Source organism: Scleropages formosus, chromosome 18, assembly GCF_900964775.1.
Source record: "Scleropages formosus chromosome 18, fSclFor1.1, whole genome shotgun sequence".
Lineage (NCBI taxonomy): Eukaryota > Metazoa > Chordata > Actinopteri > Osteoglossiformes > Osteoglossidae > Scleropages > Scleropages formosus.
The window spans coordinates 16,927,937-16,946,038 of record NC_041823.1 but is presented as its reverse complement, the minus strand read 5'-3'; the positions used below and the strand labels follow the sequence as shown (position 1 = coordinate 16,946,038).

General features: G+C 44.2%; 1 protein-coding gene across 3 annotated transcripts in view; it reads right to left on the bottom strand.

The window, feature by feature from the left end:
• npr1b (natriuretic peptide receptor 1b) overlaps positions 1–18,102 on the bottom strand; it is a 73,662-nt gene that overhangs the window by 9,588 nt on the left and 45,972 nt on the right. For 2 of the 3 annotated variants that reach the window (XM_029259902.1, XM_018764813.2), the window contains exons 6-13: positions 4,815–4,909; positions 3,275–3,410; positions 2,470–2,554; positions 2,219–2,339; positions 1,869–1,943; positions 1,642–1,719; positions 1,427–1,531; positions 128–199 (exon numbers count right to left, since the gene is read on the bottom strand). In XM_029259902.1, coding sequence (XP_029115735.1) covers positions 128–199; positions 1,427–1,531; positions 1,642–1,719; positions 1,869–1,943; positions 2,219–2,339; positions 2,470–2,554; positions 3,275–3,410; positions 4,815–4,909 — 767 coding nt within the window. The remainder of the gene's footprint in view (positions 1–127; positions 200–1,426; positions 1,532–1,641; positions 1,720–1,868; positions 1,944–2,218; positions 2,340–2,469; positions 2,555–3,274; positions 3,411–4,814; positions 4,910–18,102) is intronic. The other variant, XM_029259903.1, reaches the window with a different exon arrangement.

Genomic DNA, 18,102 nt, shown 5'->3' with positions numbered 1-18,102 from the left:
TAGGAGCCAGGGTCATTGTAATATAATCAATCATCAGTCTGGTCTTCAGCTTCTATTTGAATAGCAGTTTATCATAACCTATCTGCAGAAGTTATATATAATTTATACGAACATATTGTGTGAGCACCTTGACAATGTCGTTGATGAGGGAGTATCTGAACATCCAGTCCAAGGTGATGCTGTCATTCTCCATGATGTCCTAAACAAGCCATATGTACTTCAGTTATGAGCAAATACAACAAGCAAATCCAAGCAATACTTTCAATTCTAACATGCTTATACAGACACCTATTATTTCTCATCATCACCATCATAGCTGGTAATGTGAGATCATACTTTCGTTTGTATCACACCTTTACAAAATACAATATACATGTTTATTAAATGTGTTGCACATGCAACCTTGTAGTCACAAACCCATACTTTAGTATCAGTGCAGAGGTCTCATACGCTGCTGGTTAAGTATCAATTCAGACTCTTCATCGAAACTCATTTAGGCTCTTTTATTTTGAATCCTGATGTGAGATGGTGCCCGGAAGATGGACAATCCCTGTATAAGCCACCTGAGGCTAAGTGAAATAAACTGCGACTCTTAGTGTTTACTCATCCACTACAAATTACAGTCCTGGTGCACCCTCTCTTTTTGAACAGTTCAATTTGCCACTCTGGTCTCTGTAACATGGGAATGGGTCCTTTCCATGGCTCCCACTGCACCCTGTCTTTTTTTTAGTACAAAACAACATTCAGCACTACTCCAGTGAAATCCCACCCTATTTTTCTCCCACTGGGTTGGTGAGATCTCCCAAACAGTTCTCAGTGCTCATGCAGTTCCTCTATCTCTGGGAAGAGTGAGGCACTATTGTGCCCTTTTTAGTCCAGGTATCAATCAAGTTAAACAGCAAAAGCAAATGTGCAGAATTGCTGTAGCATATGCACCATATTACAATTACACACACACACACTTTTCTGAACCGCTTGTCCCATACGGGGTCACAGGGAGCCGGAGCCTAACCCGGCAACTCGGGGCGTAAGGCTGGAGGGGGAGGGGACACACCCAGGACGGGACGCCAGTCCGTCGCAAGGCACCCCAAGCGGGACTTGAACCCCAGACCCGCCGGAGAGCAGGACCCGGTCCAACCCACTGCGCCACTGTGCCACCGCGCCCCCCCACATATTACAATTAATTTTTTATAAACAAATTTTATACTGAATAGTTACCACAGGATATTTAATTAAAAGCATTCAGCTGGAAAAACCACCTTGGAATTGTAAAGTCAACATACACTCAGTATTGCATGTATCAGCAATCTCAATGCAATACAGGGTAATTAAGTCTTGTATTTGTTACACAATAGAGAAAAATCTGGATTCTGGATCAGACTAAGGTAAAGATGGTTGGGAATTGTGAGAGGGGCAGTACGTATACCTGTAGGCTGCCCCGTGGGCAGTATTCAGTGACAATACAGACATTTGGGGGGTCGATACAAGCTCCAATGAATCGAGTCAGATGCTCGTTCTGCACATCCCGCATCTGAGAGGAAGAAAAGATGGTAATGGATGGGAAACGAGAGGCACAGATCTGTCAAAGTCTGACACAGCTCATACACATACATTGACTGGCACAGATTAACAGAGACTCACGTGCTTCAGCTCAAACAGCACTTTCCTGGTGAGTTCTATACGCCTTCTGTTGATGTACTTAATAGCCACAATATTGCCCTGAAAAAAGAGATCAATTCAAAGCTATTTTCATGAAGTACACTTTACATGCCAGTTTTTATTAGCGTTTACTCAGTTCACCAGCTTGGTGGTTATAAGTTTGGTTGAACATGCAGATAGACTGAAAGATGGTTTCACTAGAGACACACCTTGAAGTAGCCTGTTTTAGCAAAAACCTGGAAGTTGCCTTCTGCTGTCAGGAGTGAGCCATAGTTGGAGCCCCTCTGTGAATTGTAGACATGAACACACATCTGTGAAACACACAACTGAGAAAAGTCTTTTTCTGTGACACCTGCCATAGGAGATACCTCTGTGTATGTTGAGTGTCTGTAGAGGAAGGTTGGGGGTTCTGTACAGCTCCTATCCAGTGTGGTCGCATGGCAACAGACAAGACAAATTTAAATAGAATCCAAGTTATGCGTGTAAGGTTACGTAAGTTCTCTGCATGCTTGTTTGCCTGGTGCTGGGGTTATGTGGCTGGTGGCTGGAGAAGGCTCACCAGTGAGAGAGTGAGCTTGCTGCCTGCACTGCGTAGCACCTTCTCCAGATTGCTCATCTGAATGTCCTCCCAAAAGATTCTCCAGAGCTGTGCTGCAAGCTCATTTTCCAGCTTCAGTTTCCTGACAGGGAGAGTGATTTAAAACAATGTGTGTGCATGGCATTGTAGAACAACTGGGGTGAAACAAAAATCTAAATAGCCAAGAACCATATAAAGCAAAAATAAAAAAAAACTGGAGTTTTATCACTGACCTATAGATGAATACACTGATGGTAATGATGATGACGATGACGAAGCACACCACAATGAAGACCATTTGGTGCATTGAGATAGTCCCTAATAAGAGACAGAGAAAAGCACTTAAGTTCCATTTTTTGATTGACTGCAGATGCCGTAAAATTTGATCTGTGAACTTAAACATTAAAAGGAGAACTGCATCACAATCATAGCAAAAATCAGTGCATTGTACATTTTACATCTAAAATTTCATCCATATCTTTGGTCTGAAAGGAAACACAATCAGGATGCCTTGCTCTTGTGAGAGCACAGTTGCCAACTTCAACTTAGTGACAGTGACTTTAGGTTCTGTTCAAACTGCATTTACATCATTAACCTTTCAGGATCCGGCCTGCTCAATCAGGACAGCAATGTGTTAATCAATTCTGACATAACATACTTCAAAAAAAAAAAAACATTAACACAACAACTTTAATTAAATTTGACTTTTTCAAACGGGCTTAGCCATGAAAACTGTTAACTTGTGAGAGTATAAGCAGTGAATCTGGAGCTAGCAAAATTCCAGAAAAGGTATGGTAACAACATTATTAGAACTAGCTATGAAGAGAGTTTATACTATGACATTTCAAGAGGCAGTGCAAAGAGGTTCCAATGGTTATGATAGATTTCACAGCCTTGCTTTGAAACTGGACCCTGCAACACCCCACAAAAATGTACTGAAGTACTGAAAACATTTGGAACTGAAGAGTAAAAGGACACTAACAAAAAGTAACACAAATAGCCAATGGTGAGAGAAAGTACCAAGAGAAATCTACCGACTTGCTATGCACGCAGGGTGGTCGTTCTTGAAGCCACAGACTGGCACATCAGGGGGAACTGAGCCCCCTGGCCACTGGAGGGCCATTCCAGGGACAGGCACCATCTGCTTCTGGGTGCCATTGTACACATACACAATCTGGTAATGAAGGAGGACAAACATTAAATTAAAAAAACAAAAACAAAAACTGGTGCACATTAAGCTCTTTATCTCCATTAAAAGATACAAAGCATAAAAGACTGGACTGAGATCTCATAGGGACATCGCTACTAGGCAAGTGCAGTTAAGAAACTCAAGAAAAGGGAGATTATTTTGGAATACATAAGGTAATCATAAGGCTGTAGCTAATGGAACTAAGCACAGTGCCACAGAACACCTTCAAAACATGTAAACTGTAGCATTCAGAAACAGTTTATGGAGATGAAAATAGTTTGATAATTTGATTCACATAAACAAGGTCACAATGTAGTTATGTAAGAGAGTAACAATATGTAAGGAACATGGTCTTGAGGGGTCACCAGCTACCAGGCACTGACTGGCAGACAGAGGCTTGCAGCTCTCCTCATATAAATCTGTACATTGCACCAAACTGCATTAACACTTAGTCATTAACTGGATGATACTAGTCATGCGTGAACGAATAAATCGGCACTACATTATTTATATGACAGAGGTTCATGTTTTGTGTCATTCATCCATTTACATTCATCATTACGTCTCCAATGCTCAAGAATACCTCCATCTTAAATCTTTATTTGATTTCATTCAGTGTCAGTACATTCACAAACAGAATTTTCCTACTTACTTTGATATAAGAAACACTGTCAAAGAATTTTCAGATGCTACACTACCCTCTATTTTCCTGCTGTTTGGTTGTTTTCCAGTATTATCTGCAATATCATAAATGTTACTTATTGGAACATGAGGTAGCACAAGAAATGTATCACTGGAAAATAAAAAATTATTCACGACCTCATCAGTTTGCAGTCACTCCCAACTCTGACAGACACATGAAAACTAGTATGAACATTATTTCATCAGTGCAGCATAAATGTCACTTTTATCCAAAGCAGCTTACAGTATTTCATCCATTTATACAGCCGGGAATTTTTAGCAATTCATGATTTAAATGAATGAGATTTGAACCAGCACCCTTTATATCACAACTCCAGGTAATTAACTGCCTGCTGCTAATCCTTAATGAGACCATAAGCAAACCATCACAGACTCTGAGAAATTTTAAGAAACACCAGCATGTGGGATTCTGAGACTGATTTTTCAATTATTTTTGGAGAGGCACCTATCAGCCTATTTCCTCCACTCTGAAAGTTGTAGAAGAAATAGCTAATGTTGTCATCGGTGGACAGGGCTTGGACACATTGGATGCCAGCTGGTAAGAAAAGACTGTTGTGAGCTGAGGCTGTCTGATGAGGAAATTTTGTGTCCATCCACATGTGCCCACGGGTGTAAGACTGCCACGGTGCATCACTGTGTGAGTGCGAATCTTTTCCACACTGTGTCTGGAGACCGGCAGATACCTACCTGGAAAGTGCCCGTTTCAGTGTCAGTCATGTCCCACAGAGCGAAGTCTATTTCGCGATCCCCATTTTCATCTATCTGGATGAGTCCCGTCACTCCTAAAACATGGGAGACAGAGAAGGAAAGAAAACAAGAAAAAAATGCTACCATATATAATTTTTACTGGCTGTCACTCAGTGAACTAAAGAAAAATTAACTTTAAGCCATCAGCTACAACACAACTCAAGATTATTACAATTACAAAAAATATTGAAGATCGATTATAACTCCTAAATTCCCCGATCCCTGAGATACCCTTAAAGACTACACACTTTCCTTTGCTCTACGGATCCTAGACTGCAGGTATCTATCAAGGTGCTAGAGTAAGGAAAGAAAATAATTAAAGTCTTTGAACTTTATCCCTTTTTGTCAAGACACATTAACATACAAAAACTATGAGGTGAACAGACACTACCTAAATACGTAGCAAAAAGGAACAGGGCTGAGAATGGAGGACTGGGAAATTAAATAAGCAGCTGTTTCTTGCCAAGATGTCGTATCTTTCCATTAATGGTATGGATAAGACAAAAAGAGGAAACTTTCACACACACACACGCAGGGGAATTATTAACCTCGATTTCTGGGAGAATCTCATTTCATGGAGGGTTATATGGTTTGGTACCTGACCCAAGGGATCACACGCATCTCAGGCAGAGATGATAAGATATAGAAACTAAGCACAGGTAAGTCTTGTGTCTGATTAACTTCCAAGAATTTAATAGCGGTTCTCCTGGACAAACTGAAGGTAGACGAGTAGCCTCATAAAGTCAGGTGTGGGAAAGCAAATACACAGCAAATGTAAAGTTAGCCTAAATATAGTTGACAACATGTCTAAGAGAAGCATATCCATGTCCAAAAAAGTAATACAAAAATACAGCAGTCTTTACAAAAGTATAAATAAAATTCTCTCTGTGGCAGTACAGAAAAAAAAATGTATGTAAAGAACCGAATGAAAGAGCTGAATGCTACTAAAGCATTTTACATCACTAATGGCTGCAAGGTCAACTGACTGGGGTATCTTATTGATCAGACTTGACTCAAGTTGCTAAGGTAATGTAATCTTTCATTTAAAGGAAATACAAGCCTATAATTTCCAAAAAAGAACAGATCTATTGTGTTTGTTTGTCACTCAACAGGGTGCATTAATGAGGCAAGTGTTTGTTGGCACTCTTCCAGCAAAAGAAAAAAAAATTGCCAGCATGCTAGTGCATGCAAATAAGATCAGAACTCCTGCAGCTCATCCTTTCGCCTGACATTTAGCCTCAGTTAATTGGGGCTGAAATCAGAACATGGACTAGACACCTCCATGATCGAGTATTTTTTTTCTGTGCTCTAGAGACAAAAAAATAACGAGACCAATAAATATCCACAGAAGGAACAGAGCAACAGTTCATATTATTACCCTTACTTATTAGCATTTGTTCTAGCAATTTCTGTTTTTTTTATGAGGTGACTCTAGGCATTTGTCATTCTCAACATCCAGAATGCTGACTATGTTACATTAACCTTTCAATCAGTGAGAAGTTACGCCTGATGTGCACAGTAAGGTGACAATCAAAGTGATAGTTTCAGTAAAACCTTTGGGAAGTAGCAATGAATGAGAACTAGAAAAGAAAAAAAAATTCACCATGTAAAATGTACACATTTAAAATCAAACATGTTCACATAAGTTTTACAAAATCCTTTTATATGTGAAAAAATATATATCTGTCTGAACTGACACACAAAAGAGTATAAAGCAGTAAAACAGTAAAAATCAAGCATGATTTTTTAAAAACTTTTTTCCATACATCTCTTAAACTACGGAAATTCAGAGGAATCACTTTTCTTTTTGCAATCTCTCTGTTATTACAAGCACACACACACACACACACACACACACACACAATCATCTGAAACCGCTTGTCCCATACAGGGTCGCGGGGAGCCGAAGCCTAACCCAGCAACACTGGGCGTCAGGCTGGAGGGGGAGGGGACACACCCAGGACGGGACGCCAGTCTGTCGCAAGGTACCCCAAGCAGGACTCAAACCCCAGACCCACCGGAGAGCAGGACCCGGTCCAACCCACCGCGGCCACCGTGCCCCCCATGCTATTACAAGCATCTGTCTTTAATTCATCTCCCACTACTAGGATCTCAAAGATCTCCTTCTTTCTGCTCCACAGGCATCTAATTTGTGTTCCCTTCTGTCAGACTTTTAATGTTCATGACTCTGTGGTGATGGTAACCCTCTTGCCTTCCTTCTTCCTTCTACAGCTACAGAAATAAGCAAACAGTATTTGGACACTATCACTGCCACGCCCATGCCGCCGAGCCAATGCAGAACACCTGAGGTGCGGCACAGACTGATGCATATAAGGCAGCGTCAGAGCAGGAGCTGACGCGAAACCTTGTTCAGCCTTGTGACTTGCAACCTCCTTGCTGTACCTCAATTCCTTCCGGATCCCTTAGTCCTTTCCCAGTCCCTTTACCCTGCTTCCTAGTTTTCATGCCTCCTTATGATTATCGACCTCTTGCCTGTGTACCGACCTTGCCTTTTAGATTGTCCCTTCAATGACGTTTGCGCATCGGAGATCTATTGCCTATTCTGTGACGACGATTCTCGGACTTCTCTGAAAGAAGCCCTTATCCCACTCCGCGCTTGGGTCCGCCACTTCCTTCTGGAACCAGCCATGACAATCACCTTGTCCATATGACTTGTGTTTGGATTTCTCATGTCGTATTCTCTTTGGGCTCTTGTCATCTGTGACAGGCAGCAGCATAAGCTGCACTCCCATCCACTTGACTGACAGGCACAACCTGGATGCAGACATTTAAACCCAAAACAAATCTTTTCAAGAGAAAACTAGCACAAAAATAGTCATTGTCTGATGTCATTTTGTACTGCACTTGTTATCTTGTGTTCTGGATGAATCTGCTCTTGTTTTGTAACTGGTTAGTTTGAAAGGGTCTCTACTTGCCTGTTCTGACAGCCAATGGGCCATTTGTTTTCTCTTAGTGTTTGTTATTTCTAATTATGGGACACAAGATTTTCACACACTGTTTTCATCACTTCATCCTAGAAGCCAGCCCCCCCCTCCTGCCTGACTTCCGTAGCTACTGTAATTATGTGCACTGGTCCAAACACCAATCGGTAAATATGGTAGTTTGGGTCATTTCAAATAGTGTGAGCCAATGTTTATACAGTATCTCAAAGACATGACTCACTGACCACACCTATTGGCTCTTTATTACCTCATTCTGGTCCTCTTTGTGCAGTGATTGGGAATGAAAACTTTCCCAAAGTTTCGTGGTAGCTCGGGAAGTGAATAAAAAAGGAGATGTGTGTGTGGGTGAAAATCCAAATTAATTCTGACATACATAGACTGTTAAAACAATACATTCAGAAAGGACAAAAGAACAATCACAAACCACCTGCTAAATGAATATTACAGCATAATTTAGTAAGTCAAGAGAGGCCTTTGTCGATTGCAGCAAAGGCGTAAGTAAATTACATGTTTTCCGTAAAACAGCACACTGGGGAGCGAGCACACACTTTCAGTTGTGACAATAGGTTAGCTGTGATTGGTTCTGTTCTTCACTCAGGTGAATGGCATGAAGCATTTTGATTTTAGTCACTGGCACTCACTGCACTGTATGCAGTCTCTCCATTGTAAGTACTGCTGCACATGTTTACATATAATATACACTAGAAATGAGTTAAGTTTAATTAATTTTACTGGATTACACAAACTGTGCTGAAAGATATAGGGAGACTAACTTAAATAGTTATATTTGTCATACATATTATATAACAGCGCATTTAGCAGAAGTAATCCAGAACTAACGACAGCCCTGTGTACTCTCACCAAACAGGCACAACCAACCCAAAAAAGTGACCGATGCTTGCCCCATGTGAGCAGACCTTGATAGACCCCAGTCCTCAAAATGATACCTGGGGGAAGACAGGCATCCATGGAGCCTGGGAATTATGTGCTGGAGGAGGAGTGGGAATGAGCTGGCGGGCAGACTGAGTTCCGATGAGAAGAGCCAAAGAGGGAGGAATACAAGCACAATGAATCCAACCTCAAATTTCCCTTTCCCAGGCCTGACTACAGCCCCCTTTGTAAGCAGAGGTCACATATCCCCCCAACTTTCTCAAATGGTAATTGCCCCAGAATACATTCAGTAGAACCATATGTTCATAAGGCAAAGTTTGTTTAGTGGTCTTGTGAGATTTTACATTAACCTACAGATGTCACATCCCACGGGGTCACTGCCCCTCCTGGTCAGAGGCGGCGCCACTCAGTGCCGCTAGCTAACGCTTACCTATCACCTCACAGTCTCGTAGGACATGGAGGTATAAAAGGAGCCAGCGGAGCAGAACTAGTCGCGGATTCTTAATCAGCAGTTCTCTTGTGCTTCGTTGGCGATTGGTAGTCTCTTGTTCCCTCAGTTTGTTTCCTAGGTGTGCATGTTCCAGTCCCGAGTGCCCGTCCCGTCAGTTCCTGCCTCTTGTTCTTCAGTCCTGGTCCATCGTTCCTGTCCGGTATTTTGTCACGTCTCAGGGTTGCGGTCAGACTCACAGATTAGCGTTTCACTGTTCACCGTAGTTCCAACACCGTGTGTGTTTCCTGGTCTCGTGTTTCTTGTTTCACTTCCACCGAGTGTCTTACAATACTCACCGTACACGTCTAACCTCACACTGCACGTGAAGTCATTATATATTTCGTCTGTGTTTGGACGTAATAGCAACGCGCGTCCGTGTCGGACTCCCGTCCGGACGCTACAGAAGAATCCGCCCGCTAGTATGACTTCAGCGGAATGGCGTGAGCTGGCGGATCTGACAGAGGCGAACCAAGAACAACTCCTGGTTTGCACAAACGCCGCTAGCCGCCTCACAGATCAGTTGGAGCGGTTGACACGACTCCTCGGTCACGGTGGGCGGGGCGCCGATCCGACCAGTTCGCAAACGCATGATGATTGGCGGACATGTCTTTTTGATCGTCTTTATGCTTCCTCGGGTCCTCGCGCGGAGCCCACGAGCCCTGTGCAGACCAATGGGATCAGCGCTACTGAGCAGCTGTCCGTTCCCTTCCAGGAGGCTTTGCAAGGTAGCAGAGGTGAGAACCAGAATTACACAGAATACTCAATCTCCAGTCCAGCCTCTCTGTTCCCAGGGCCCTACTCTCCTGAATCACCCCCTAGCCCAGACAGAAAGACAGAGAGACAGTTCTTCCCCAGCACCAAGAGTTTTCAGGTGCGTTCCTGGTCTCCAGTGGAGAAGACATCCAGCCCCCGATTGTCAAGACCACTCTCTCAGGAGTTCTCGCCGGATTACCGGAGCAACTCCGGTTCCAGCCGGACCCCGACGCCGCCAGGGCAGCAGGTGCCCTACAGCCCTGTGGACAGTGAGCCGGCTCAAGCACGCAACCTTGTCAGCTGTGCAGGGCTCGAAGAACAGTGCGTCAGACAGGGAATAATACGACTCAGTAACGGGCGTGTGACAGAGGAGGAAAGGAGGCGCCGTTTTCTGCAACGCTTGTGCTTTTACTGTGGAGCTGCGGATCACGTTCAGGTTTCCTGCCCAGTGCGGCCACCCCGTGGATCCCAACGGACCGACTTACTGGTGAGTGATGTATCTCTCCATACCTCCCTGTTGACATTACCAGTTACAGTATCCTGGGGTTTCCAGCAGCAGCAGACGAAAGCTATGGTAGACAGTGGCGCTGCAGGGAATTTCATGGATCATGATATGGCCGCGTCCTGGGGCTTGCCCTGTGCCCGATGCCCAAAACCCCTGGCTGTTAAAGCTATTGATGGCGCTCCAATCGGGTCGGGGCGTGTAGAGCAGCGCACAGAGCCCGTTACTATGCAGGTAGGGCCACTCCATAAGGAACAGATATGGTTCTATCTGATTAAGTCCCCTGATAACCCCATTATTTTGGGATACCCATGGTTATGCACCCATGACCCTATTATCTCTTGGAGTGAGGGGAAACTGCTGTCTTGGGGACAGCAGTGTCCCAAACACCTGGAGACGTCTTGTAACTCCACATCCATAGAGAGCCCTAATGCAGATCTGCCCCTGCAGCTTCCAAGGGAGTATGCAGATCCAGTGGCGGTGTTTAGCAAACACAAGGCTGCAGAACTGCCTCCTCATAGACCTTGGGATTGTGCTATAGATCTTTTTTCGGGCACTACACCCCCTAGGGGGCGGGTATACCCTCTTTCTCAACCTGAACATCAGGCAATGGAGGCTTATATAACGGAGGCACTAGAAGCCGGATTCATCCGGCCGTCTACCTCTCCAGCTTCCGCTGGCTTTTTCTTTGTTGAGAAAAAGGACGGGGGTTTGCGCCCCTGTATTGATTATCGGGGGCTAAATGCCATTACTGTGAAGTACCCGCACCCCTTGCCTCTTATCACGTCGGCCCTCGAACAGGTTTCCGGTGCTACCATCTTTACGAAACTGGACCTTAGGAGCGCATATAACCTGATTCGCGTTAGGGAAGGGGATGAGTGGAAGACCGCTTTTAGCACCGCCCTCGGCCATTATGAGTACCTGGTCATGCCTTTTGGCCTGGCGAATGCACCTTCCGTATTCCAGGCTTTTGTTAATGAAGTACTCAGAGAGCTAATTAATCGCTCAGTATTAGTGTATCTGGATGATATCCTGATCTTTTCTCGGTCCCGTGAGGAGCATATTGGACATGTCAGGGAGGTGTTGCAAAAGCTGGCAGCACATAAGCTGTATGTGAAAGGGGAGAAGTGCCAGTTCCATGTGCACTCTGTGGATTTCCTGGGGTACATCCTAACACCCAACGGGGTCACGATGGATCCACAGAAGGTCTCGGCAGTTCTGTCATGGCCCCAGCCAAAGACAGTAAAGGACCTGCAACGGTTCCTAGGTTTTGCGAATTTCTATAGGCGCTTCATAAGGAACTTCAGTTCCGTTGCAGCCCCGTTGACTGCTCTGTTAAAAGGAGCCCCTAGGCGCCTGACCTGGACTCCTGAGGCGAGTCAGGCCTTTGAAGACCTAAAGAAGCGTTTTACTTCTGCCCCAATCCTGAAGCACCCTGATCCCAAACTGCCCTTTATTGTGGAAGTTGATGCTTCTGAGGCCGGGGTAGGGGCAGTGCTCTCACAGCGCCAGGGAAGTCCCCTGAAGCTCTATCCATGTGCGTATTTCTCACACAAGATGTCGCCTACTGAACAGAATTATGATGTAGGAAACAGGGAGCTCTTAGCCATAAAGATGGCCTTAGAAGAGTGGAGACATTGGTTAGAGGGGGCTACGCACCCATTCTTAGTGTTAACTGATCACCGGAACCTGGAGTATCTGCAGAAGGCAAAGAGGCTCAATTCCAGACAGGCGCGGTGGGCCATGTTCTTCACCAGGTTCCGTTTCACGGTGACCTATCGTCCTGGCTCCAAGAACGGCAAGGCCGATGCCCTGTCCCGTTTGTTCGAGGTATCGCCTCAGCTCTCCCCACCAGACACCATCTTGTCCCCGACGCAGTTTGTGGCTCCTATCCGTTGGGCTTTATTGGACGATATCCAAGCAGCCCAACGTCAAGAACCCGGTCCCAACGAGCAGCCCCAAGACAAAGAATACGTCCCGTCCACTGTTCGGTCCGAGCTCCTACACTGGGCCCATGATGGTCCAAGTACAGGACACCCAGGGGTCAACCGAACCTTGAAGCTTCTCGCTGAACGCTTCTGGTGGCCATCCATGAGACAGGACGTACGAGACTTCGTCCTTGCCTGCACCACATGTGCCCAGGCCAAGGTCCCACGGCAGCTGCCAGCAGGGCTTTTAGAGCCACTCCCGATTCCCAACCGTCCATGGTCCCATATAGCGGTGGACTTCCTTACTGATCTTCCGTGTTCTGATGGAAACACCACCATATTGGTCGTCATAGATCGCTTTTCCAAGGCCTGTCGACTGATTCCTCTGAAAGGTCTACCTACAGCCCTGGAGACCGCGGAACTGCTGTTCCAACATGTCTTCCGGCTGTATGGCCTGCCAGAGGATGTCGTCTCGGACAGGGGACCCCAGTTCACCTCAAGGGTCTGGAAGGCCTTCTTTGCCCGCTTAGGAGTCTCAGTCAGCCTCTCCTCTGGTTATCATCCACAGTCTAATGGGCAAGTGGAACGCCTCAACCAGGAGGTTGGACGTTACCTGCGGAGCTACTGTGCTCAGAATCAAGCGGATTGGAGCAGATACCTCCCCTGGGCAGAGTACGCCCAGAACTCCCTGGTCCATTCGTCCACAAACTTAACTCCTTTCCAGTGTGTGCTCGGTTACCAGCCTCCGCTGTTCCCGTGGACGATGGAGACCAGTGGGTTGCCAGCTGTGGACGACTGGTACAAGAGGAGTGAGTCGGTGTGGGAATCCGCACATGTCCGTCTCCAGGAGGTGGTATCCAACCAAAAGGAGAAGGCCGACAAAAGGCGTAGGACTGTATTGTACCAGCCAGGGCAGAGAGTATGGTTGTCCACCCAGGATCTCAAACTGCATTTGCCCTCGAGGAAGCTTGCCCCCCGTTTCATCGGCCCCTTCAAGATCCTGAAGAGGATCAACCCGGTTTCTTACCGTCTTCAGTTGCCCTCGCATTATCGTATCTGTCCCACGTTTCATGTTTCGCGCCTCAAGCCCCATTGTGTTTCCGCCCTGCAGAGCCCAGCAGTCTCTCCACCTCCACCGTTGGATGTGGATGGTTCTCCTGCCTACTCCGTCAGGGCCCTCCTGGACTCCAAACGGAGACGGGGTACGCTGTACTATCTGGTCGACTGGGAGGGCTATGGGCCGGAGGAGCAGTCTTGGGTACCAGCACGGGACATCTTGGACCCAGCTCTTATTGAGGACTTCCATGAGTGTCATCCAGATCGGCCTGCTCCGCGACGGCGGGGGCGACCGCCTACCCGCCGGCGTTCTGCGGCTGGAGCCGCCCCTGGAGGGGGGGGTACTGTCACATCCCACGGGGTCACTGCCCCTTCTGGTCAGAGGCGGCGCCACTCAGTGCCGCTAGCTAACGCTTACCTATCACCTCACAGTCTCGTAGGACATGGAGGTATAAAAGGAGCCAGCGGAGCAGAACTAGTCGCGGATTCTTAATCAGCAGTTCTCTTGTGCTTCGTTGGCGATTGGTAGTCTCTTGTTCCCTCAGTTTGTTTCCTAGGTGTGCATGTTCCAGTCCCGAGTGCCCGTCCCGTCAGTTCCTGCCTCTTGTTCTTCAGTCCTGGTCCATCGTTCCTGTCCGGTATTTTGTCACGTCTCAGGGTTGCGGTCAGACTCACAGATTAGCGTTTCACTGTTCACCGTAGTTCCAACACCGTGTGTGTTTCCTGGTCTCGTGTTTCTTGTTTCACTTCCACCGAGTGTCTTACAATACTCACCGTACACGTCTAACCTCACACTGCACGTGAAGTCATTATATATTTCGTCTGTGTTTGGACGTAATAGCAACGCGCGTCCGTGTCGGACTCCCGTCCGGACGCTACAACAGATAGCTTCTCACTGTGAATGAGCTCTATAGGAAATGCTCGATGTGTATAATGTTATAAACAGTGCAATATATTTTCTGTCATCTGTAAAAATGTATAGACTGCAAGCATGAAAGAGAGCAACAATGAAAGCATCAATGATCTTTCAGTTAAGTTTTACATGTAAACTTAAACACAATAGTACACTATTCTGAAAGGAAATATTCTTTCAGTAAATGAAGTAGGAAAAGTAGAAAAAATTAAATGAGCGTGAATAAAATAGGGGCTACATGGTGGCACAGTCAGTAGTGCAGGTGTCTCACGCAGTGGAACACGTAATTAAACTGAGGTTTAATCCTTATTCAGTCTATATGGAGTTTGTTCTTCCCTTGTTTGCAAGGGTTTTCTAGGGTTCTCTCGCTGCTGCAGTTTCCTCCTACAGACCAAAGACGTATATTGGATGGACTAGGGACTCTAAATTCCTCATAGAGTATGAATCTGTGTATGCGGCTAGCCTGCAATGAACTGGATTTCTCCCCAGGGTGTACCCTGCCTAGACTAGTGCCCAATATTTGAGGAACAGACTCTGGACTGCTATACCATTGCACTGGAGAAGAGATTATGGATAATGAATGAATAAATAGTTGCTGATGCTTTAATACCGACAGAAGATTTTTAACGTTATTAGACAGACAGTGAATGACACATTCTTGTACAGATCACTTTGTCTGCTAGAGGAAGAAGCACAAGTGAGGCTAATATGCATTAGCCTGTGTTGTATGTTCCCTCTTGTACCTGGAGGGAGTTCAAAGACATGTGAGCCACTCAAAACTGAAAACAGGTTTGAATGCACTTCTGACTATTCTTTAATCTATTCACATCCTTGCCAATTATCTTCTGTCATTTTCATCTCCACCACAAAGCCCAAAGAACCGGGAAAACTCTGAGGAGATCACATATCACCTGTGACGACTGTCTGTTAATCTTATTCTGCTAAGATGATTACTTCTCATTATCTGCTAATTGAAACGAGTGTAGCTCATTTCCATTAGTGCAAACGGGCTTCTGCACTACTCTTACACACATTTTTGTGTATCTTGTATTCCTAATAATATTTCAGTAGACCAGAGTTATATATCATTTTTGGAATAGGGAGTAATTTTTAAACTTTATTTTTAAGAAAACTAATAGAGATTTTAAAAAAGTATTAAATACATTTTGAATAAGATTTCTATAACACAGAAACAAAACTCTGCAAAACTAAAAAACTCTGCCAGAAAGTGACAGTGGTTATGATGAGTTGTAATATGTAACTCTGATATATTAACTACATTTATCATATGACAGAGGCTAACTGCTTTGTCTATTATGCTGTAACATGTAATTCAAAACTTTTACAGTTTTACAAGTGGTGAATTCCTTTATGATAGAAGGGAGGTTTAAAGGTCCATAAAGAGCTGATGCATCTAAAATCAGAAGTAAAAAAAATGTAGCATACTTTGAGATATATCCAAAACAATATCTACCATGACACTACAATACATATGTGATCTGCAGGGTACTCTACACAACTGGAATTAGTAAGCCACAGTGTGGCTACTGATTGCTGCAGCCTGCAAAGGGAATGAGAGGCCAAGGAAACATGGCTTGGAGATGACTTCACAATTACCACATGGGCACTAAGGTTTAGATCTTCTTTTAAACTTTACTTCTAAGAAATCTGGATGAGCTCTATGGCATTGCTGTTATATACAGCACCAAGCCCGCAGTTCCACCGAGCAAAGACATGTACTTGTTGGACCCTTTTGTGATCAACCATATCAAATGTCACATTAAATGCAACACTAGGCTTAAGTAACAGAGTCTGACGTCCCTTGTACGAAGTCCCATCTAGTACTGAGGACTTCATGCATTCAAAGAAGAAAGGGCACTTGTTGTAAGAAATTAATTGGGGAAGGTTGGCATACTGTTACACAACCTAATGTTCTATAAAGTTTGATTTCTGGGGAGCAAGTACATCAAGCCTGGCAAATTACACAAAATCGTTAATGCAAGGACAAGGGCAGAGAAAACAGCTGAACTTGGAACAGCTGTATCATATTAAGAATTGTTAAGACTGTGTGCTTAAATTACCCTATATTAGGGTTATTAGCATATAATGTGTATTCAGTTATTAGTTTTCAGTGTCTGATAATAGCATTCTTATTTCAAATAAAAAATAGTTATACCAAATGAGGATGTAATCTCAGAATGATAGGCAAAATAGAGAATATCTGTACATGTTCAGGCTGCAGGAAGATGCAGCTCAAGATATTTTTGTGTCACTGATGGGTTTTTAGGGATTTGTGGTCAAGCTTTCTCAAGGCATTTTTGCTGGAAATTGAGGAGAAAATTACTTTGCCTCTTCTTTCACTTAATCGCATGTCCCTTTTCAGGGATGTGCAGCATTGCTACAGATATTGATGAGAGTGTTTTCAACAAATGAACATCTCTTTCATTGCTGACAGTGTCTGAAGAGATTAATATTGTTGAGCCTGGAAATTGAATTCACAAAAAAGAGCATTTTTAATCATCTAAAACAAGCACCAAGCAGATGATGCAGTAACACAAATACAAAGTAATGGATTTGTTCTGTAGGCCTGTATTTTCACTTACAGTGATGTCAACCTCTAGAGACAAAAAAGACTCGTTTCCAGTTTCTGAAACAGTATTTGGATGACCTAGCAAATTGTATTCCTGCTGGGCAGTTGTTTCTGATAACAAAAGAGACCTAGTTGGTTCCACACCTGTTATACATTACCCTAAAATTGGATGCACATTCACACAGTGCATATTAATGGGGTGTCATTTGACAGGATCTGTTACAGATTAGCTAGTGGGGTTTTAAAGATGTTCTCAGAGCATACAGTGGGAATTGTTTGCAGACACTCCCATGGAAATGAAGGCCTTTGTTTTAAGGGGTACAGCTTTTCTGAAGTTGTGACATACTTGACTCTATAGTACACCCTTTTTCACTTGGAACTGCTTTACTGTAACCATACCAAGTAGAATAGCCGGAATACCAAGTGGAATATGTCCACACAGTAATTCCTATGAACCAGCACACTTGGGACTCACCATAATGTTAATTTATTCATTTTGCTTCACAAACTGCTAAGCCAGTAAAACAACAGTGGCAATTTGGAGCCAGTCTTGGGAAAACACAGGACACCATGTGGGGTACTCCTTGTGTGAGACAGCAGTCCACCATGCATGCACATACCTGCATTCCCTCAAAAACATATGCAGTAAGGACAAAAAAAAGAGTTACCAATTTTACCTAAACTTCATGGAAAATGCAACTCTGGAACTTTTCAGCATAAAACACATGGATGGTAAAATACATGTGAATACTAAAAAAATACATCTTGTTGATGATATTATCACCATCCCAGTATTTGTATGATGCAGTTCACACCCTATTCCTATTATCCTTAACAGGACTCTGAGGCTTTTAATATGTGGTTATTTAACAATGTCTCACATGCAAAACCTACAGCTCTTTGAAATGTTGTTAGTAGAGTATGTTGTTACAGACTATAGACCCAGAAAAGCATGTTGCACAGTGGTTAAGATGTATACTTTTAAATTTAATTGAAGCTAAGCAACAAAATTAAAGACTGTACTGTTAATTAGGAGAGCACAAATATGGTTGACAGTTGATATAAAATGACATTATCATTTAGACATTTCAGTGGTAGCAAGAATAAGTTCTTGATGTTCACCATCGCAGAAGGATAGCATA